This window comes from Gadus chalcogrammus, chromosome 10 (assembly GCF_026213295.1).
Source record: "Gadus chalcogrammus isolate NIFS_2021 chromosome 10, NIFS_Gcha_1.0, whole genome shotgun sequence".
Taxonomy (NCBI): domain Eukaryota; kingdom Metazoa; phylum Chordata; class Actinopteri; order Gadiformes; family Gadidae; genus Gadus; species Gadus chalcogrammus.
The window spans coordinates 12,742,653-12,763,321 of NC_079421.1; the positions used below are offsets into that span (position 1 = coordinate 12,742,653).

The following is a 20,669-nucleotide window of genomic DNA, read 5'->3' on the forward strand; positions in this document are numbered from 1 at the left end:
CAGCAGTGGAAACAACTTTGAGGCGCCCAATTTTAGTTTGGCGACCGCCCAAACCCTCCCTTATCCTCTCCTTCTCACCCTCACCCTCCCTCCCTCTCCGCCTCCCCTGCCCGGGGGCGAAGATGCTCTCACAACTTAAGAGATTCCATTAGAGTCCATTAGTCAGGATGACTCATTGTCCTTCCTTCTTGTCTAGTTCAGGCCGTTGTCTATTGGGTTTGATGCCAGCTAGAGTGGCACTGCCCTGTACTTAGTGGCCCTGTGGCCTGGTAGCCCTTTTGCCTCCACACTATTCCACAGAACAAGGAGCTCTGTTGCTCGTGTACAACCTGTTGTCCAGGCGACGCAGAGTTCTGCCGTCCTTCAACCGGAGGGCACGTCCCTGAAGGCTATGTTTCAAACGTGTACAGTGCATCCAGGCTTCTAATAGAAACATGTGTCCCTGCCTCTCCTTCCATGTTCTCTGCTCCACACGCAGACAGTACTATTGTGGTGTTTACGGCGCCATAAACACACTTTAGCTTGTCAGTTCTGTTGCCTCTCCGACTGTTTTCTTCCGATAGTTTCGGCCGGTGCCGGGAGCTGCATTAAATTGCTGTGATGTCAGGAAGAGAACTCAGTGGTTTTGGCTGTGTTCCCCAGGCGTGCCACTAGGGGTCTCTCTAGCTCCGAGTCATGGCAGGTAAACACAAGGGCATATGAGAGAAAATGAGTTAAACCAACATTAGAATAATCAAGTTTGTTCTTTGCTACTCGTACATCTCAAGGTTGAAAGGTTATTACCCATCTGTTCATTCTTTCCCTCCGACGATACGCACGCTCCCATCAATCTGTCTTTTTACTGTTATCTGTCTGGTGGTTCTGTGTCTGTGTGCCCAAAGTGTTTGATAAGGCAACAATGTATTGTGCTGCTGTGCCCGGTTCTTTGAGTTCCCGTTCTGTCTCCAACTCTTTTAATCCCTTCCTTCCGAATTTAAATCGATGTTTGTTGCGGCGCAGTGGATCGTGGATATGCGTGTGTGTGTATGGGTGTGGGTGGGTGGGTGTGCTTGTGTTTTGCTGTGTGTGTGTGTGTGTGTGTGTGAGAGAGCATGCCTGTGTGTGTGCTTGTTTGTGTTTGCCTGCATGTGTGTGTGTATTTGTATATGTGTGTGTGTTTGTTTGCGCTAGCGTGTGTGTGTGTGTGTGTGTGTGTGTGTGTGTGTGCCAGCGCAGGTGCATTCACGCGTGCATGTGTGGCTGGCTGGGTGGGGTAGGGTGGTGTTTTGGATCAGCAACGGACAGTGGGAAGCAGGTGGAGCTGGTAATGATACCTCAGGAGGAGTACACTCTGGCAGTCGGGGGAGAAGTGGACGGAGAGGGAAGTCAGACCCCATCAATATTCCTCCCTCTAACGCTCCTCTCTGTGTCTCCTCCTCTTCCTCCTCCTCCTCCTCCTCCTCCTCCTCATGTCTCCTCCTTCTCTATGTCTCCTCCTCCATGTGTCTCCTCCTTTATATATTTCCTATATGTCTCATCCTCCTCTTTATATCTCCTCCTCCTCTAGATGTCTCCCCCTCCTCTTTATGTCTCCTCCTCCTCTTTATGTCTCCTCCTCCTCTTCATGTCTCCTCCTCCTCTTTATGTCTCCTCCTCCTCTTTATGTCTCCTCCTCCTCTTTATGTCTCCTCCTCCTCTTCATGTCTCCTCCTCCTCTTTATGTCTCCTCCTCCTCTTTATGTCTCCTCCTCCTCTTCATGTCTCCTCCTCCTCTTTATGTCTCCTCCTCCTCTAGATGTCTCCTCCTCCTCTAGATGTCTCCTCCTCCTCTTTATGTCTCCTCCTCCTCTAGATGTCTCCTCCTCCTCTAGATGTCTCCTCCTCCTCTTTATGTCTCCTCCTCCTCTTTATGTCTCCTCCTCCTCTTTATGTCTCCTCCTCCTCTTTATGTCTCCTCCTCCTCTTCATGTCTCCTCCTCCTCTTTATGTCTCCTCCTCCTCTTTATGTCTCCTCCTCCTCTTTATGTCTCCTCCTCCTCTTCATGTCTCCTCCTCCTCTTTATGTCTCCTCCTCCTCTTTATGTCTCCTCCTCCTCTTCATGTCTCCTCCTCCTCTTTATGTCTCCTCCTCCTCTTTATGTCTCCTCCTCCTCTTCATGTCTCCTCCTCCTCTTCATGTCTCCTCCTCCTCTTTATGTCTCCTCCTCCTCTTTATGTCTCCTCCTCCTCTTTATGTCTCCTCCTCCTCTAGATGTCTCCTCCTCCTCTAGATGTCTCCTCCTCCTCTTTATGTCTCCTCCTCCTCTTTATGTCTCCTCCTCCTCTAGATGTCTCCTCCTCCTCTAGATGTCTCCTCCTCCTCTAGATGTCTCCTCCTCCTCTAGATGTCTCCTCCTCCTCTTTATGTCTCCTCCTCCTCTAGATGTCTCCTCCTCCTCTAGATGTCTCCTCCTCCTCTAGATGTCTCCTCCTCCTCTAGATGTCTCCTCCTCCTCTTTATGTCTCCTCCTCCTCTTTATGTCTCCTCCTCCTCTTTATGTCTCCTCCTCCTCTTCATGTCTCCTCCTCCTCTTTATGTCTCCTCCTCCTCTTTATGTCTCCTCCTCCTCTTTATGTCTCCTCCTCCTCTTCATGTCTCCTCCTCCTCTTTATGTCTCCTCCTCCTCTTTATGTCTCCTCCTCCTCTTCATGTCTCCTCCTCCTCTTTATGTCTCCTCCTCCTCTAGATGTCTCCTCCTCCTCTAGATGTCTCCTCCTCCTCTTTATGTCTCCTCCTCCTCTAGATGTCTCCTCCTCCTCTAGATGTCTCCTCCTCCTCTAGATGTCTCCTCCTCCTCTTTATGTCTCCTCCTCCTCTTCATGTCTCCTCCTCCTCTTTATGTCTCCTCCTCCTCTTTATGTCTCCTCCTCCTCTTTATGTCTCCTCCTCCTCTTTATGTCTCCTACTCCTCTTTATGTCTCCTCCTCCTCCTCTTTATATCTCCTCCTCCTCTTTATGTCTCCTCCTCCTCTTTATGTCTCCTCCTCCTATTTATGTCTCCTCCTCCTCTTTATGTCTCCTCCTCCTCTTTATGTCTCCTCCTCCTCCTCTTTATGTCTCCTCCTCCTCTTTATGTCTCCTCCTCCTCTAGATGTCTCCTCCTCCTCTTTATGTCTCCTCCTCCTCCACTATATATCTCCTCCTACTCCTCTTTATGCCTCCTCCTCCTCTTTATGTCTCCTCCTCTTTATGTCTCCTCCTCCTCCACTATATATCTCCTCCTCCACTATATGTCTCCTCCTCCTATTTATGTCTACTCTTCCTCTAGATGTCTCCTCCTCTTTATATCTTCTCCTCCTCTTTATGTCTCCTCCTCCTCTTTATGTCTCCTCCTCCTCTAGATGTCTCCTCCTCCTCTTTATGTCTCCTCCTCTTTATGTCTCCAGATTCCACGCGATGTTGGCGTCACATACGTTGGTTCGGAGTAGCGTTGATTACGAGCGTCGTTACGCGGGATCGGGCTTCTGTACCCTGTGTAGCGTGACGCGGTCAGCAGTTAGCGATGTGGCGTCTGCGACACACCAACCATGCTCCGACGTCATTACTAGCGTCATTGTAACTTCTGAAAAACACTGACGTTGATACATATATATATTTTGCGACGGAATGCGTCACGGTGAACATGTCCAGGCAAAGTCTCAGCGAGCTGTAATGAGGCGGCAATCGTAAGTAGTCTAGGTGACCATTGTGAAGGAAAATAATTGTGTCCCGCCATTTTGTGTTTTTGTGTGTATGATGATAACGCACACACACAAACAGCTGGAGAGGACTTTAATGAGGACTAAGCTGTTAGCCACACAGCCATCCATCCCAGGAGGCGGAGTCTGAAACACAGGCTGGGTGATTCACACATGTAATTTCACACGGACACACAAAAACGCACACACAGAAACACAATGGACCCGACCAGGCACTCAAAGCAGTTAGGTCCCCAAACGTCTGGAGCACACTTACACACACACACACACACACACACACACACACACACACACACACACACACACACACACACACACACACACACACACACACACACACACACACACACACACACACACACACACACACACACACACACACACACTGTATTTAAATCATTTTCCTCTATCTGCCTTGCAAATGGTTATATTTGCACATGCACTCAGAGGTAGCAAACACTTGCCACAAACACACACATACATACACATGCACACACGGACACACACACAAATGCAGAGTGCAGGATCTATGAGATTTGGATCTTGACATCGCTGTGGCAACAGTAGTGCTGGTTCTATTTTGCAGTCAGTCGTGCATGGAGACAGAATGGTGTGTGTGTGTGGGGGGGACATTCACGGACAGGGGAGAGAGAATGCGAGGTAATAGGTGGAGGTAAAAACCAAAAGAAGGATGAGTGACAGAGCATAATGAGGGGAGGCAGGATGAAAGAAAGACTGGGCTTTGGAGGAGGTGCAGGTCGAGGTTAGCTCAGAGAAGAAGCGGGGATGAGGAGAAGAGGAACTCGGAGATGGACCTAGAAGAGAGAGAGAGACGTGAATTATAGAATGGCATTTCGATCTGTTGGAAGGACACATATTTGTCAGATGTGCTAGGTTTCTTTCTCTGGTTGGAAACTAAGCCAAATCGATAACGTTCCCAACCGAAAGCACATCAGAGAGAACTAATCTGCATGAATATAAAATACAAGTTAGTTTTATCTGGCTTGTCCAAAACTAAAAACCAAATTAAACCCGATAACAAAACAAACACTTTATATCCCTGCTTTAGCATCAATTAGGGAGGTGAATAGGATGACATATGTTAAAGGTTGGGTATGGAATTCTCTTTTTTGGCCATTTTTGCAAAATTACTTGAAACCGTTATCATAACCCACTTACAGCCACTGAGTTATAAGTACTGACATGAAAATTAAACAAGTCATCATCATCTGTGTAACGGGCAGGGCTCGAAAAACTCCAGCCAATGATTTCCAGAACCACAGAGCGGCATTGGACAGTAAGTACGTCAATCAAACAGTCGTACTGCACTCCCGCTCCCCGCGCGTGACCCTTCGTGCACGTACTCAAAGCTCCTGACCCAGAGCAAGATTCTGTTTGTTGTTATCCTGCGGTAGCTACTGGAGCTAGCTAACTAGCTAATCCACATTTGGACCTAGCACTAGAAGACAACCCTAAACTCTAACCTAGGTAGCCTGGCTCGCTCTCGCGCATCTGTGTTCGCGCTCGTGCATGATTGCGTGTCCATGTACTTGGAATGGGTGGAGTCGGAGTCAGTGTTGAAGGAGAGGGGCTAGGACCATTCGAGTTGTGTATTTTCAAAATCTGCTGGCGTTTCGCAAATCCCATACCCAACCTTTAAGGATGAAAGGAGAGGCGGTGACAAGGAAGGAAAAATAACCCTCCCATTCTCGCTCTCGCTCTCTCTCTCTCTCTTTCTTTCTTGTCGCTCTCTTTCTTTCTTTCTTTCTTGTCGCTCTCTCTTACTCTTTCCTCTTTCTCTCTCGCAGAGGTGGTCTGAGATCAGGACAAAAGCAGTCAGAGCCAGTGAAAGACATGATAGACAAGGGCCAAACGGAGAGTTAGAAGGTCAGACTGATAGCCAGCCCCAGACCCACAATGCCAGCCTATCCGGAGATCTTGAACGGACCTATTACGGTATGAGAGTGGGAGAATACACCTAAATATAGATATCATAGGCGGACAAAAGCACTAGAATAAGCACATATTCACCCACTTACAAGGGAAGCCAAATACATAAGGAGGCTGTAGACACACACACGCACGCACGCACACACGCACACACACACACACACACACACACACACACACACACACACACACACACACACACACACACACACACACACACACACACACACACACACACACACACGTGCATAAATACACGTCCCATAATTGACGCTCACGTCAAAAATCGAACCAGCATCGATAATGTCATGTCGTTGCCCTGGCAACACGTACATGTCCGTCGTAACAACGGGGCCGCCATGTCTTTATTGAATTGGCAGAATGAGAGATGATACAGGGTATCTGGAGGGAAGGTCCCCGAGTGCTCTATCAGATTAGAGCAACGCACGCAGAGCTCCCATGACATCTAGATGGAGGGCGGGGGAGATGAAACTCAAATGGTTGAGGGAGTGATCTATGAGACGACAGAGGAAAGATGAGGAGGTAATAAGCATCTCACAAATGAGTCAAGGGGGGGGGGGGGGTGTGTGTGTGTGTGTGTGTGTGTGTGTGTGTGTGTGTGTGTGCGTGTGCGCGTCCAAAGCCCACCCCCTAATACCTTCAGCAACTAGTGTGCATCTATAGTTGGCACTTATGGTCTAATCTACACACAATCACACACACACAGTTGTGAATGTCATAATAACGCTGACGACATACTTAACGAAGTGAACACATGTTTGTATGTAAGTATGTAAGTCAACTTTAATGTAAGGCATAGTACTTAAACGTAAACCTACTCATATCCATCATCAATCACCTTTCCTCTCCCCCTATCATGCACAGGTTCACATAATGTACACACACACAAAATGCGCGCACACACACACATACACACACACAGGGTTAGCAATTGACTACGATTCCCTAAAGCCTGAGTTAAGCAAGGATCCCGCCCCCCCTGCCGTCACCATGGTGACGGGTGTGGAGGAGAGAAACTTAATCTTGATTAAGTATTTCAAGACATTTCCCACATAGTTCTGATTATCCTCCAGTTCTCCCCGTCTCCACCTGTATTAGAGGGGAGGGGAGGAGTGGTAGAGGAGAGAGATGCGAGGAGAGGAGGGGTGGAGCGGAAAGGTAGATTTGAGAAAAGTCAGAGGAAAGGAAATGAGGGATAGAGGGTAGGATAGGAGTGGTAGAAGGAAAGAGAGATGACAATCTTTGGAGTTGTTGCTTCACATGAAAACCCGGTGCTCTGCGTGCTTTATGCTTGAGGAAGAAACGTGTTCTCGACCAAACTATAAATCAGCTTGGAACAACAGCATTAGGATCCTCAGGAGTACAGCAACAGGCTGGGAGGATGATGTAAAGGCTGTACAACCACAAGTTGGGACATAGTGATATATAATGGGGGTGCTGGAGAAGGACAAAGAGAGAGAGCGAGAGAGGGAGAGAATGACACAGAATAATGACTCCGGGCGTTTTAATAAATACAACGTTTCCTCTGGATCGCCCAGATGGGATCGCATGTTCACAACTGTAAAACAATGAACCAAGGCAGTGGGGCAAAAAACGAAATTAAAAAAATCTCATAACAAAGAACTGATGAAAAGAATAGATAGTGAGACGGCAGAAGACAAGAGGAGGACAAGAACACCTTTTGACAGGAGATTAGTTTGGAGAGAGATGGAGAGCTAGATACACGAACAGATAGAGGGAAACAGAGAGGGGGAGAGAGAGAGAGGAACAGATATAGGGATGGAGAGGGACAGAAAGAGGGAGACACAGACAGAGATGGAGGGAGACAGGGAGAGAAAGATCTAGAGAGACAGATAGAGGTGAGAGAGAGAGAGAGAGCGAGAGGAACAGATAGAGGGATGGAGAGGGGGAAACGAGGGGGACAGAGAGAGATAGAGAGAGATAGAGAGAGTGAGGGAGACGGGGAGAGAAAGATAGAGAAACAGGAATAGATAGAGGCAGAGTGAGCGAGAGGGAGATCGAGGGGGAGGGTGTATCTGTGTGTGTGTGTGTGTGTGTTAAGGGGGACATGGTGGATTTGTCCGTGTCGTGGTCTGATTTTGGTTTGGACTGCTCCCACAGTACTGGTGGTGCTGTGACTCACCACCATCCCACACACAAAGCCACATGCTGCGTGTGTGTGCTGCGTGTGTGTGTGGGTGTGTGTGTGTGTGTGTGTGTGTGTGTGTGTGTGTGTGTGTGTGTGTGTGTGTGTGTGTGTGTGTGTGTGTGTGTGTGTGTGTGTGTGTGTGTGTGTGTGTGTGTGTGTGTGTGTGTGTGTGTGTGTGTGTGTGTGTGTGCGCACATTGCTAGAGGCTCACACATTGTGATCAGCCAATCTTAATAGCAGATAATGCCCCATTCTCCATCTGTGTCTCAGATGCTCTCAGTCATCACTGGCATGGAATACCTACACCCATGCAACACATACACACACACACAAACAAAAACATACTGACTCCCTTTCAGTTAAGTTTAAATGGATTTTAGCAGTTCAAAACAAGGCGAGATGGAAGTTTTAAATAACTTTATCAGCCCACTCGCATTAAGTCTAAGAGTGATCCCGCTCCCTGGCTGATTGTGTCAAATCGAAGTAGATTTGAATCATTAATTAACCTCGGTTAAGGCTCCATGATTGCCATCATAACTATGTTTTCTCTCCTCCTGATTTGGGGGCACTGACACGACTGACAAAGTGGTGAAGAGAGTGGAGAGTATGTCGTTCTAACGACTTCCGGAGGGCCGGTTGAGAGCAGCCATTGATTCAAGTGCTAATTGAGACACAGCACGGACGTGGGCTGCCTAATTGTTCTCATTTTAGCATTTCCATATTCACCGATTTGAAATAGTCTTTTGCTTGAATTAAGACGTGGGAGGAAAAAAATGAGCTGCTTATAATATTGTTTTGTTTAAAGGACATTGTACTGGGAAATAATGACGCTTCAGGGCAAGACGACTACAAATCCACGTCCTCTGGTCCACACTGAAGGCTTGTGACCGGGCGCATAGCTTCCGTCAATGTTGCGTGTGTGTGTTTGTCTTTTTTGACTATGTATTCCGTTACCTTCATACTGTTTTAGAATCATTTATCAACCATGTCATTTATCATGCGCGCTACGGCAGTTTAATACAATCTTGCAAGTACCATCATTACAACGTTCTGTTTAATACCATTTACCATTAACGTCACTTGTTCTGTTGCAATAACCATTCAAACAAGTATGTTGTGTGTGTGTGTGTGTGTGTGTGTGTGTGTGTGTGTGTGTGTGTGTGTGTGTGTGTGTGTGTGTGTGTGTGTGTGTGTGTGTGTGTGTGTGTGTGTGTGTGTGTGTGTGTGTGTGTGGAAGAAAGTGCCGATATTTACCAGTGCATCATCAATTTCTATTCGGGTTGCATATCGCGTCTCCGTCTCCATGCTGCAGGGCTGAAACTCTTTAAAGTTCCCAGCGATTAAGGTGTATCAGACACTTCATGCGTCACAATTGAAAAGCAATTCCCTGAAACGACGACCCGGCCTACAAACCGATGGGAATAAACGCAGCCCTCCCTCCCTCACCCACCCTCAATCCTCAGGGGATGACCTTGCAGGTGGGTCCTTTGCTTCTGTCCCCTTACAGGGAGTTCTCTCACTGAGCAGACATGGAAGATACTGTTTCTGTCCGTGCAGGCTAGTGATGCCTGGACAGAAACGGTACTAGTGATCACCGCCACTTACCTGTCATGGACTGGAACAGTGAGGCTGAAGTCACACTTCTGGGGCCCCATGAGTAACAAGATCCTTGTCGGGACTCGGAAACGACGCAGAGCTAGGCAGAGCTTCCTGGATTTGTAATGCCCCGTCGTGATACCGTGTCCACAAGGGGGCAGTGTAGCTTTTCCAACCGATTCTGTACAAGGGCGGAATTCGTCGGAAGAGCATCTTGAGCACACTCTTATGTATGCGTGGGTCATCAGATGGCAAAATGGGTGTGGATGGTTTCTTGCGTTGCGACGCAGAACTTGGGTGCTCTTTGATCACTCTTAACGTGAACACATTGAAGACGAAAAGTTGAATTTTATTGTCGTGTTCACAAGTTTCTCGTGTGACCTCGTTGTATAACCTCGTTCATTGTTTTCAATTTTGTTTATAGAGGTCGGCTGCACAGTTTCAGCAGTCGAAACCTCCATGAACACTTGGAGACAGATGTTGTTCGGTAGGTTTACTGCTAATGAGCGGCAGCTTAAAAAGACTTGTTTAACAAAGAGCGTTCCTCATAAGCAGGATCATCCCATAGACAAAATAACGAACGCAAAAGATACAAAGGTGACTCGGTAGCACACCAAGACACACACAACACACGCAGACACAGGCACATAAGAACTTTAGTTTTGTCTGTTCTCTCTGTGTTTGTGTGTGTGCGCATTACTTTTTTGTGTGCTCGCCTGAAAAATTCTTTAAGCCCTTTTCCTTGCCGTGCACCAGCGTCTTGTTCTCTTTTTAAGAGTAGTTTGCTGGGCTGGCTCCATCGGCGATCCCTCTGTCCATGAGCCCACAGATATCCAGTGCTGTCCTCCTCTTCCTCCGGCCATGAGGCCTCCTGGCTCTGAACCCTCCACAGTGTGCCTCCGAGCCTTGTGGAGACCCCTGACCACTTCTCATGGATTATTTATCTGCACACATGCTTCCAAACAGTTTTCTTTGCAGACATATGCCCTATGGCGACCTAGCATCTCTGTGTGTCTCTCGCTCCTGCTCCATTTAGGGCGGGAATCTGACCGTGGACCCTGCGAACGAAGACGCTCCGGCACATGGGGGACATCATTAGGAGACTCGTGGCCGTTCATTTTGGTCCATCGGGGACGTGTGTGCGGCTTACGCCGTGCAATTAGTTTTTCTGAAGTGTTGAAGTCGAGTCAATATTTAACGCCATCATGCAGTTAAAAGACGCTGTTTCACCCGGAGATGCTGAAACATGCGATGAAATCTAAGCAGACCAGGATGACGTTAACAGGCCATTAGGAATTGTGCACGGCTGAGCGGCCGGGATAGACAGAAAACCTGTGGCTTGATTAAAATAACTTAATAGTTGTAGTCAGGCAAATTGCATGCTCTCTTAAGTGTGTGTGTGCGTGTGCACGCGTGCGCGCGCATGTGCATGCTCACACACGGGTGATGAAAGGATAAGGTGTTAAAATTGGATCTGACTCACCGGGTGATTTCATCAGTACCACCCCATAAACCCCTCTGTGAGAACATTGCATTGGCTATCATGAGGTGTTCTTGCAGTGTGGCGACACACAGACACTCATGTGCTCACCTGGCTGTGGACTGCTTCCTTAGCAACCGTCACCTCTGTTAGCAAGCAAGCATAGAGGTCTGTCATCGTATTGCTACCATTTCTGACGATTACCTTCAGGATGTCTGGCAACCAAGCCTTCTCTGACACTTGGGCGGTTCGTCTTTTAAGATAAAACTGGGGAGTCGTTAAAACACATGTCAAGGTTCCTGTGTTCTGAGCAGCCCTCCCGTCTCTTCTGATTGGCTGCTGATGACCACATGGGCCGAGCTGTCTGGACGAAGGAGAACACGACCCAGGGGCTTTGATTTGTGTTACTAAATGCATCTCTCTTTCCCGCTCTCTCTCTCTCCCTCTCTCTCGTTCTCTCTGTCTCTTTGTCTCTGTCTGTCTGTCTGTCTGTCTGTCTGTCTGTCTGTCTGTCTGTCTGTCTGTCTGTCTGTCTGTCTGTCTGTCTGTCTGTCTGTCTGTCTGTCTGTCTGTCTGTCTGTCTGTCTGTCTGTCTGTCTGTCTGTCTGTCTGTCTGTCTGTCTGTCTGTCTGTCTGTCTGTCTGTCTGTCTGTCTGTCTGTCCTCTCTCACCTACCTCACCTACCTCCCCTCACCCCTCTCTCACCTACCTCCCCTCACCTCTCTCTCACCTACCTCCCCTCACCTCTCTCTCACCTACCTCCCCTCACCTCTCTCTCACCTACCTCCCCTCACCTCTCTCTCACCTACCTCCCCTCACCCCTCTCTCACCTACCTCCCCTCACCTCTCTCTCACCTACCTCCCCTCACCTCTCTCTCACCTACCTCCCCTCACCTCTCTCTCACCTACCTCCCCTCACCTCTCTCTCACCTACCTCCCCTCACCTCTCTCTCACCTACCTCCCCTCACCTCTCTCTCACCTACCTCCCCTCACCTCTCTCTCACCTTCCTCCCCTCCCTCTGCAGGGTGGAGGAGAGCTTCAAGACCCTCTTCTGGTCCATCTTCGGGCTGTCCGAGGTCATCTCGGTGGTGCTGAAGTACGACCACAAGTTCATCGAGAACATCGGCTACGTGCTGTACGGCATCTACAACGTCACCATGGTGGTGGTGCTTCTCAACATGCTTATCGCCATGATCAACAGCTCCTACCAGGAGATCGAGGTGCGCAGACGTCGGCCAATCGCATCAGCCGCAGTCATGTGACCAAGCCAATCAACACTTCCATTGCTTATGTTGAAGAGGTTGTTAAGGAGGAAGAGGTTGTTAAGGAGAGGATAGGTTGATTGTTTTTTAGAATGGCTTTAATTTGCAGTGTGTGCTTTACTTCAAACGTATTACTTCAGGCTATAACATGGACTTTGGAAGAAGCCGAGTCTGGTGTTGTTGGAATATAGATGGTTATGTAAATATCTATGTTGCATTTTTTGTACATGTATGCAGAAACTTATATACATATTCAACATCAAGCTGAAAAGACGAGTAACAAGGAAAGGAGGTCAATGTTTATATGAAGAATGGTTTCTTAAACGTTCTTGTATAAAGAAGGTACCTTGGGAGGGAAGGAGAAAAACAATTAAGAAACGGGGGGGGGGGGGAGGGGTGGGGCAATGAAAATAAAACAAAAATTAAGAGCCAATAAAAGCAGAGTGTATTGTAAATATAACAAGTGTTTTCCGTGCGTCACTGCAGGAGGACGCCGACGTGGAGTGGAAGTTTGCGCGCGCCAAGCTGTGGCTGTCCTACTTCGACGAGGGCCGGACCCTGCCCGCCCCCTTCAACCTGGTGCCCAGCCCCAAGTCCTTCTACTACCTAGGGCTGCGCATCAAGGGCGGACTGGTGCGCCTCTGCAAGGCCAGCAGCCGTCACCACGACAACGAGGTGGAGATGGGCATGCTCCACTCCCGGCAAAAGGTATCTGACGTAAGAAACAACAATAATCGCTGTCTGTTCAGTAAAGATATTCCTAGCACAATATTTAGTACTATTTTTTAGTGGCAGTGTGTACAACACACAATAAGTGCGTAGGAGGGGTGTTTTTAGGGGAGTAAGGGAGTTGAAGGGGCAGGGGGGGAGGGGGGAGGGGTAATGCGTGGTCCAGGTGAACTCTGAACAAGTTTGTCTTGAGTCTCTTGCGGAAGCTGACGAGTGACTCTGCGGTCCTGACCTCGCCAGGGAGCTCGTTCCACCACTGCAGTGCCAAACCAGAGAAGAGTTGTGACTTTTGAAGAGTTGTTCGACCTTTGGTTGCTCCTAGCATTGGCGGTACCAGGCGTCCAGCTGAGGAACTTCAGCAGAACAGTTGGTCTGACTAACGCATTATATAAAAGCCGGAGAGGCGTAAAATACCCAAAGCAATGTCGACTAGCCATAGAACACCATAGAATCGGGGGTTCACTCCTAAAGAGTGTGAATGAAGGGGTGACTCATGGTAATGTTGAGTTAGTCTGCAGGGCGGGAGATGTTCTGATAGAACAGTGTACCAGGGTCGTATGCAATAACGAAGTTGTGCATGTCATTACCGTCTCAAAGTGTGGCTCGTGTTACGAGCGCTTTTTTTATTTTCCTTCGCAGTTATTGGAATTCCTCTCCGTACCTCTGATCCGGGGTCGTGTTAACCGTCAGCGGCTATGGTTGGAGGCTACAGAATTTGATTTGATGCGAGCCAATCAGGGCGGTGTGCTCGGGCCAAGATAAGAGCTTGTGAAAGTGACGGCGCTAAAATGGCAGCTAGCGCTCTCATGGAGAGCATAGTCTCACAGTGAGCTGAAGTAAAACTAAAATGCAATGATTGCAATCCGCCTGCAGACATTCAGAGCAGAGTAAGGTTAAGGTGACACATCATACCACCAGGTGTGAGTGTGATTAGCCGTTACAAGCCGTTTTGAAAATCTGTCTCTTCTGACATCACAAGTGGGCGTGTCCACCCAGATGTGTGCTGGATAGATCAGTCTACCAGCTTAGCCAGTGGACTATAGCAAATGTTGCTAATCTATCCGACATGCATCTAGGTGGACACACGCCCACTTGTGATGTTAGAAGAGGCAGAGTTTCAAAATGGCTTGTAACTGCTAATCACACTCACACCTGGTGGTATAATATGTCACCTTTTAGGGTGGAATGTTTGTAGTTATTCTCCCACACGCGCAACATGCTGGAAGCTTAAAATAAAGGCAGAACTAATGAACTACCTCTAGCCTACATGGACTTTGATTTGTTGAGGATTTGAAGGATGAAAAATCCACAGAGAAACAAACCTCTGCTTTACACGGCCAGAGACTTGCTGTAAAGACAGACCATTCGCGAAAATAGATAGAGTAGTATAATATCTGATATGTATATATATTGTATTTAACGTTTTATACTTATATGATACTATATACCTGACCTGTTTATTTTATTGTTCCCCTGCTTTGGCAATGAGTTGTAACTGGTCATTTAACAACATTTTGAGGTGATGATCTGCGGGTTGGTGAGGGGTGTCACATGCCACCGCACACCTTTTGCACTTTTTTTTTGCCGATTTCGGTGACCAAAAGGCAAAGCAAAATCATCTCTACAGATGTCATGTTTGCGATTGTCGATGCCGTTCATTTGTGAAACGACAGTCACTACCCTCTAGAGGATTGAAACCAGACGGAGGTATGAATGGTAGTTCCGGAGGCAACGTTTGGGGCGGACGGACGAATTTCGTCCGGATCCGGAAGGTATGAAGTGGCCTTACTGCATGAGTCACGTCGCCACGACAACGAAGTCGAGATGGAGACTGAACTCTCAGCAAAAGGTACAAAAAAAGACCAAATAATTTCCCTTTAAAAGAGCTGTGTCGTTAAGCAACGGTGTCACCTAATGGGGTTACTAATTGCTGCCTGTACGAGCTGAATATTAGCACATCTATTTTCAGATGATTACATTTTCTATATTGTTGACTTGTTTTAGACACGTATTACTACATCATTCCCGACTAATGGAACACACTGAATGGGTTGTTTAATTTTTCCCCACCCTGCATTTATTTTTCTTTAGAAGGAAACTACTTAAATCCTTTGTGATGTTAATATATTCATGATTTATAAAGGACAGAAATCCCATTGGTCGCGTTGACATTTCAGACCTATAAAGGATATGTTATCCTATAGTCTGCGCTGCTCAGCTGTAGATTTAACCTGTAAACCAACACCATGCATTCAAATAAAGACATGATTCTGAATGGTAGTAGAAAAGTGAGACGGAGACTGTGAAGATAGCGAATGGGGAAAGGCCACACAGACACATACACACTTAGTCCTCTGTGAGTCAAGTGCTGCTTCAAGGGCCCTGAACATTCTTACGTGGAATCGTGTTCAGTAATGCCATGTCCAGGAATAACTCGGTACCACCTTCCAGTTCTCAACGGGGGTACCACCCCCTGGGGGGCGTTCGCACAACCTAGGGGGGCGCTGGGAACGTGATTATTTTTTTTATTTTTTGGGGGGGATTTTAAACTTTCATGGTATTCAAATTTTTGGGTGAAAAAATTGGCTACCTAAAATAAAAAGCCTATTTTAATTTATTGGTTTCTAACCCCTCTACCGTCTCAGCTACTTTTCACTGTCTATGCGCAGTGTAACAGTGGTCATACAGACAGCGCGGTTCGGTCCTGCACACGCCCGGACTCCCGTTACATCAGCTATCGTCATGATAGTAACGCTGATAAACATAACCCAAGTTCTCTGGTTAACAGTTCAATAACCAACACAACACAATCAAACATGGCAGATAGCAAGAAAAAAATAACATTAAAATAAAAAATAGTTTCAGCCCGTTTTCCTCCTTCCTCTTTCTGTTGTTCAGTTACAGCTGCTCTGAGCGTAGTCTCCTCGAAAAGACTGTTGCCTTTCAAATACAAATATATATAGGCCTAAGTAGGCCTCTGGGCCGGGCCGCTGTCACGGTGCCCGCGGTTCCCCGGCCATTCATTCATTGACGTGGACGTCGGGAGGTGCGGGAGACACGGGAGTTCTGTGCATGTCATGAATATTCATTTATATTTATTTTTCACCAAAACCGACTCAGAGGGCATTCATTGCTATTTGTGACCACCGCAAAGTATGAGTGGGGTTGTTAGTTTATTTTTATTTTTTTTATTGGGGGGGGGGGGGGGGTGGGCGTCAGAGGTTCAGGGTAAGGTCAGGGGGGCGTTCGCTCAAAAAACGTTGAGAACCACTGCTCTACATTGATATTCTGATAGGATTTTGAAGAGTAAAATGCAGTACAAAAGAGGAACGAGGTGGTTTTCCGCGAGCACGTCCCAGCTGCCCGGCTCCCTCTCCCGGGCTACTGACGGCTCCTCCAGAGCCTGGGGCCAGCTATTACCCGGCCCATTGCGTCTGCCTGTGTCTGGTCCCGCCGACAGGGCCAGGGAGCACTAGGGGGTGGAAGATGGCGCCGTGCTCTACTGCCCCCGCAAGCTCGTCTCCAGGCGCCCTCCATGTTCCCTGACAGCCGCTCGGGGGGGGGGGGGGGGCGGGGGGGCAAGCATTCAAGCGATCAATATGTAAACGCAAACCTCGCCACTGCACCCACATGCCAGCTCAGACTTTGTCAGACGAGACAGTGCAGCCTTTCAGACAGTACGGGTTGAGACCCGTTCCCATTCCCGCATTCTGGGTGAACCCCCGTCCGAGCGACACGTCTACCGCTTCTGGAGAAGGGACAAAGGTCGTCAAAGGGAAGTATGGATGTTTTTAAAAAGCCAATCAAAGGAGAGAAGGAAAGGGCAACCAGCTCCTCAGTGGGGGAACGAGACGGCGTCCCTACTAGATTAGTAAAAACAAACATGGTTTAACCAATAGTAGGACTGAACGTTGTTGGTCAGGGTTCCCTTACCTGTGGTAACCTTTATATTGTTTGTTTATGCCTGTGTTTTTTGAGATTCCCGAAGGATGGCTGCTGATTGATCTTCCATAATTGGTTTAACAGACAATCTTCCACGTGAAACTCTCCATCAACAGCACCACTAGCGCCGCGTAGCTCTGGGAGGCAGAGATAAAATGCTAATTCGGCAACTGCTGCTGTATCTTGCAAAATGTCAAGATGTAAAACAATACAGGCAAGCAAGTTAATGCTAAGCTTGGCTATTGCAAAGATTGAATTTTATTTGTATTTAAACTTCAGTGCAGAGAGGCCTTTATAGTATCCCATGTTTTTAATGTGTCATGTTTCTCAGAAATTTTACACATCAGCTTTGAAGTTTTTGCCTGCTTTTTTGTAGTTTCAAAGTGTGTGGAAAAAGTTGAAACAGCCAGCACTCTTAGCGCAGCCGGTTCCTCCATCATTGAGATTGATGATAAAACCAGGTTTATTCATAGGATACTCCCATATCACTTTTCATGTAACCATTTTCCATCCCATGTCCTGTCTTTCATTGGCATTTCCCATCCGTGAGATTTCCCATTTTCTTAATCCACGGCCCCTGACTCCCACAGGCGGAGCGTTTTACTGCGCACCCGCGACCCGGTGAGGAGTTTGTGCCGCGGAAACCCATCAAACACCCCACCAGGTACCAGGTGAGGAGGGGCGCGGAGGTGGAGCAGGCTGGCCCAGGCCTGGCTGGCCCAGGCCTGGCTGGGGGGAGGGGAGGTGGAACACGGAGGGATGTTTTACACAGGGCGAGAGAGCTCAGTCCCACGCTCGGAGACTCTGGAGTGAGGATGAATACAGAGAGTGGGAGAAAGGGCTGTAAGAAGAGGATTCAAAGGGGAAGACTTACAGAATGATAGAGAGAGGGCGTCGGTCAGACAGAGAGAGAGAGGGCAGGAAGGTGAAGACAAAGGAGGAAGAGGTGTAGTGCCAAAAACTACGCAAGTACAATTTCTCCTTTAAAATGATAATGACTCAAGTAGATAAAAGAAGTCACCCAAATAATGACTTGAGTAAGAGTTAGAAAGTATCTATTGAAAAGACTACCGAAGTACTGAGTCACTTCATGCCACCTGATTATTACAGCGAAAACAAAACAGAACGTGTATTGAATAGTAACAGGCTAAAAATAAACAAACAAAGATGGATGGCGCAAACAAGATGGACGCCACAGGGCAATGCTTCCTGAAAGCACCCTCTGAGTACTCCGTCTTCCCGTGGCGCTAACTCTGAGCCCATGTGTTGGTCCTCTGCTGTGGTTCTCCATCAAACACACAAAAAAACACATTTAGCCAAATATACATGGGTGGACTCCTGGGAATGACATGAGTATGAGTTGCATGTGATAGAAGTACGGAGAGGTCTACTGTATGCGGGGTTGAGGGGATATCGTTCTCAGAATACACACCTCCCAAGGGGATTGAGGAGCTCAGCCTGCAAGCTTTGCACCCTGTTGACTTGTAGATCGATTCTCAGTCTTCACACCCTCGCCATAGCTCCCTCGCCATGCATCCCCCATTCTCACGTGTGAGTGCACGGAACACACACATACACACTCACACACACATTGTGATCCTGTGTGAATGGCCTTCTCCTGGAACCCGTCACACCAATTATCTTTGCTTTCTGGCCTTCTCCAGCCATAATAACGTCTTTCTTCCCCCCCCCCCCGTGGCTCTGGCAGAAGATCATGAAGCGTCTGATTAAACGCTACGTCCTGAAGGCTCAGGTTGACCGCGAGAACGACGAAGTTAATGAAGGTAAGACGCCCCCAGCAGCGCCGACCTCCTGCTCAGCAGCTCATGTGTTTAAAGGGAAGAGAGGGGGACAGGGTCATGGCTGTGGGTGTGCACTTCACATGTGTGCATTGAGCGGGGGCGGTGAAGTGTGGGTGTGTTTTTTATGCAAAACTGCCCAGTGATGGATATAACCGTACACATAATCCTTGGCACAAAGCAAAGATGCCAATCTAAGCGAACCTGTGTTGTGTTTTCATTCACTGTTTCTGTCTAAAGTAATGAAATGTATTCACTCAACCTGTCATTGTGCGTGATTTGAGAGCAGGCAGAGTGCTTACAATATTAAGTGCCACATTGCATGCCCATATGGCCTTTGCCAGACTACATAAGTCTGTATGTGTGCATACCAGACAATCCTGATTTCGTTTTCCTGCGTAAATGCATTTAATCATGTCTCATCTGTGTGTGTGTGTGTGTGTGCATTTGTGTGTGCCTGCGTGTGTGCCTGTGTGAGGATGCCTGTGTGTGTATGTGCGTGTCTCTGTGTGTGTGTGTGCGTGCCTGCGTGTGTGTGTGTGTGTGTGTGTGTGTGTGTGTGTGTGTGTGTGTGTGTGTGTGTGTGTGTGTGTGTGTGTGTGTGTGTGTGTGTGTGTGTGTGTGTGTGTGTGTGTGTGTGTGTGTGTGTGTGTGCAGGCGAGCTGAAGGAGATCAAGCAGGACATCTCCAGCCTGCGCTACGAGCTCCTGGAGGAGAAGTCTCAGTCCACGGGCGAGCTGGCCGGCCTCATCCAGCAGCTCAGCGACAAGTTTGGCAAGAACACCAAGAGACACTGACCACACTGGACACCCTGCCAGGGAGGGGGGGGAGGGGACGCTGGGGGAGGGGTACACCGAGGGTCCTGGGGGAGGGAGGGGGCGGGTTAGCAGATAATGTAGAGAGAAAGAGGGGGGGAAGAGAGGGAGAGAGAGATAGAGGGAGGGAAGAGAGGGAGAGAGAGATAGAGGGAGGGAAGAGAGTGTGAGAGAGATAGAGGGAGAGCAGGGGGTTTACAGGTCTGCCGAAGGCTAAGGGACGGAGGGAGAGAGGGAGAGAGATAGAGGGAGAGAGAGAGATATGTTTTGGGAAGGTAGTCCATACTGCGACATCAGAAGGTGTGCGGTGAAGGAGATAGAGCCAGCGGCTAAGAAACTGGTAGTGAAGGGTCAGAGTTTAAGAGGGGTCCGAGTTGAAGAGGTTTCCGAGTGGAAGAGTGGTCAGAGTTGAAGAGGGGTCAGACGTAGGAGACTAAACTCAAGACGACAGCCTGTGGACTCACAGAGCGAGGAAGCAGCAACATTCAGGAGTAACGGCGACATCCTGGCTTCCAGGCTTCGTGAACATAGAGATGGCAAATACCAACAGGCGCTGCCAAGAAATATCAGCACAAAAATATCAGGAGAGAGGAAGCAGGGACCAGGAAGAGCTAAAAAAGTAGCGGGGAAAGGGGACCTCTAGTGGGAGGCGGGTGCTGGAAATGTGTGGGTGTCATTCAGTTATTTTAAATGTGTGCTTAGAAAGACGGTCACACACACGGCCATCTTTGTGTGTGCGTTGCTAAACCGGGTTGTCTGATAAACTTGAGGCTGCTACAAAGGAGATCTCTATATTATCTCACACGTTGATCTGGACGAAGTCGAACAAAACAAGACAAGAGATACCGGAGCAGAAGAAAGAGTCTAGGTGAGGGATCACGGGGACAGGGCTTAAAGTCTTAGTGTCAGCTCCATGCGGATCATGAGGTGGCTGTCTGGCGAGATGCTGCACCACCCGTACACGACAGGCAAGCTAATTAACACATTACGACCAGTCCTCCATGCACACACCCTCCTGGAACACCTCACAGCTCCAGCCCAGGGGAGGTCCACTGGGAGACAGGGCTGACAACCATGGAGGGCCGATCACACCACTACCATTGTATGAACAGAGTGAAATATATCAAGAACCAATGAAGATGATGAGATGACTTGGGTTAATGCAAGTCGTTGGTAGTATATTTATTTATGATATCTCTGTGTTCAT

At 48.2% G+C, this 20,669-nt stretch overlaps 1 protein-coding gene across 1 annotated transcript in view; it reads left to right on the forward strand.

Moving 5' to 3' along the window:
• The window catches only part of LOC130390814 (short transient receptor potential channel 7-like), a 50,386-nt gene extending 30,942 nt beyond the window's left edge, over window positions 1-19,444 (forward strand). The window contains exons 8-12 of the mRNA XM_056600965.1: window positions 11,940-12,135; window positions 12,664-12,885; window positions 17,439-17,519; window positions 18,557-18,632; window positions 19,305-19,444. Of these exons, the coding sequence (XP_056456940.1) occupies window positions 11,940-12,135; window positions 12,664-12,885; window positions 17,439-17,519; window positions 18,557-18,632; window positions 19,305-19,444 (715 nt within the window). The remainder of the gene's footprint in view (window positions 1-11,939; window positions 12,136-12,663; window positions 12,886-17,438; window positions 17,520-18,556; window positions 18,633-19,304) is intronic.
• Window positions 19,445-20,669: the final 1,225 nt, after the last annotated feature.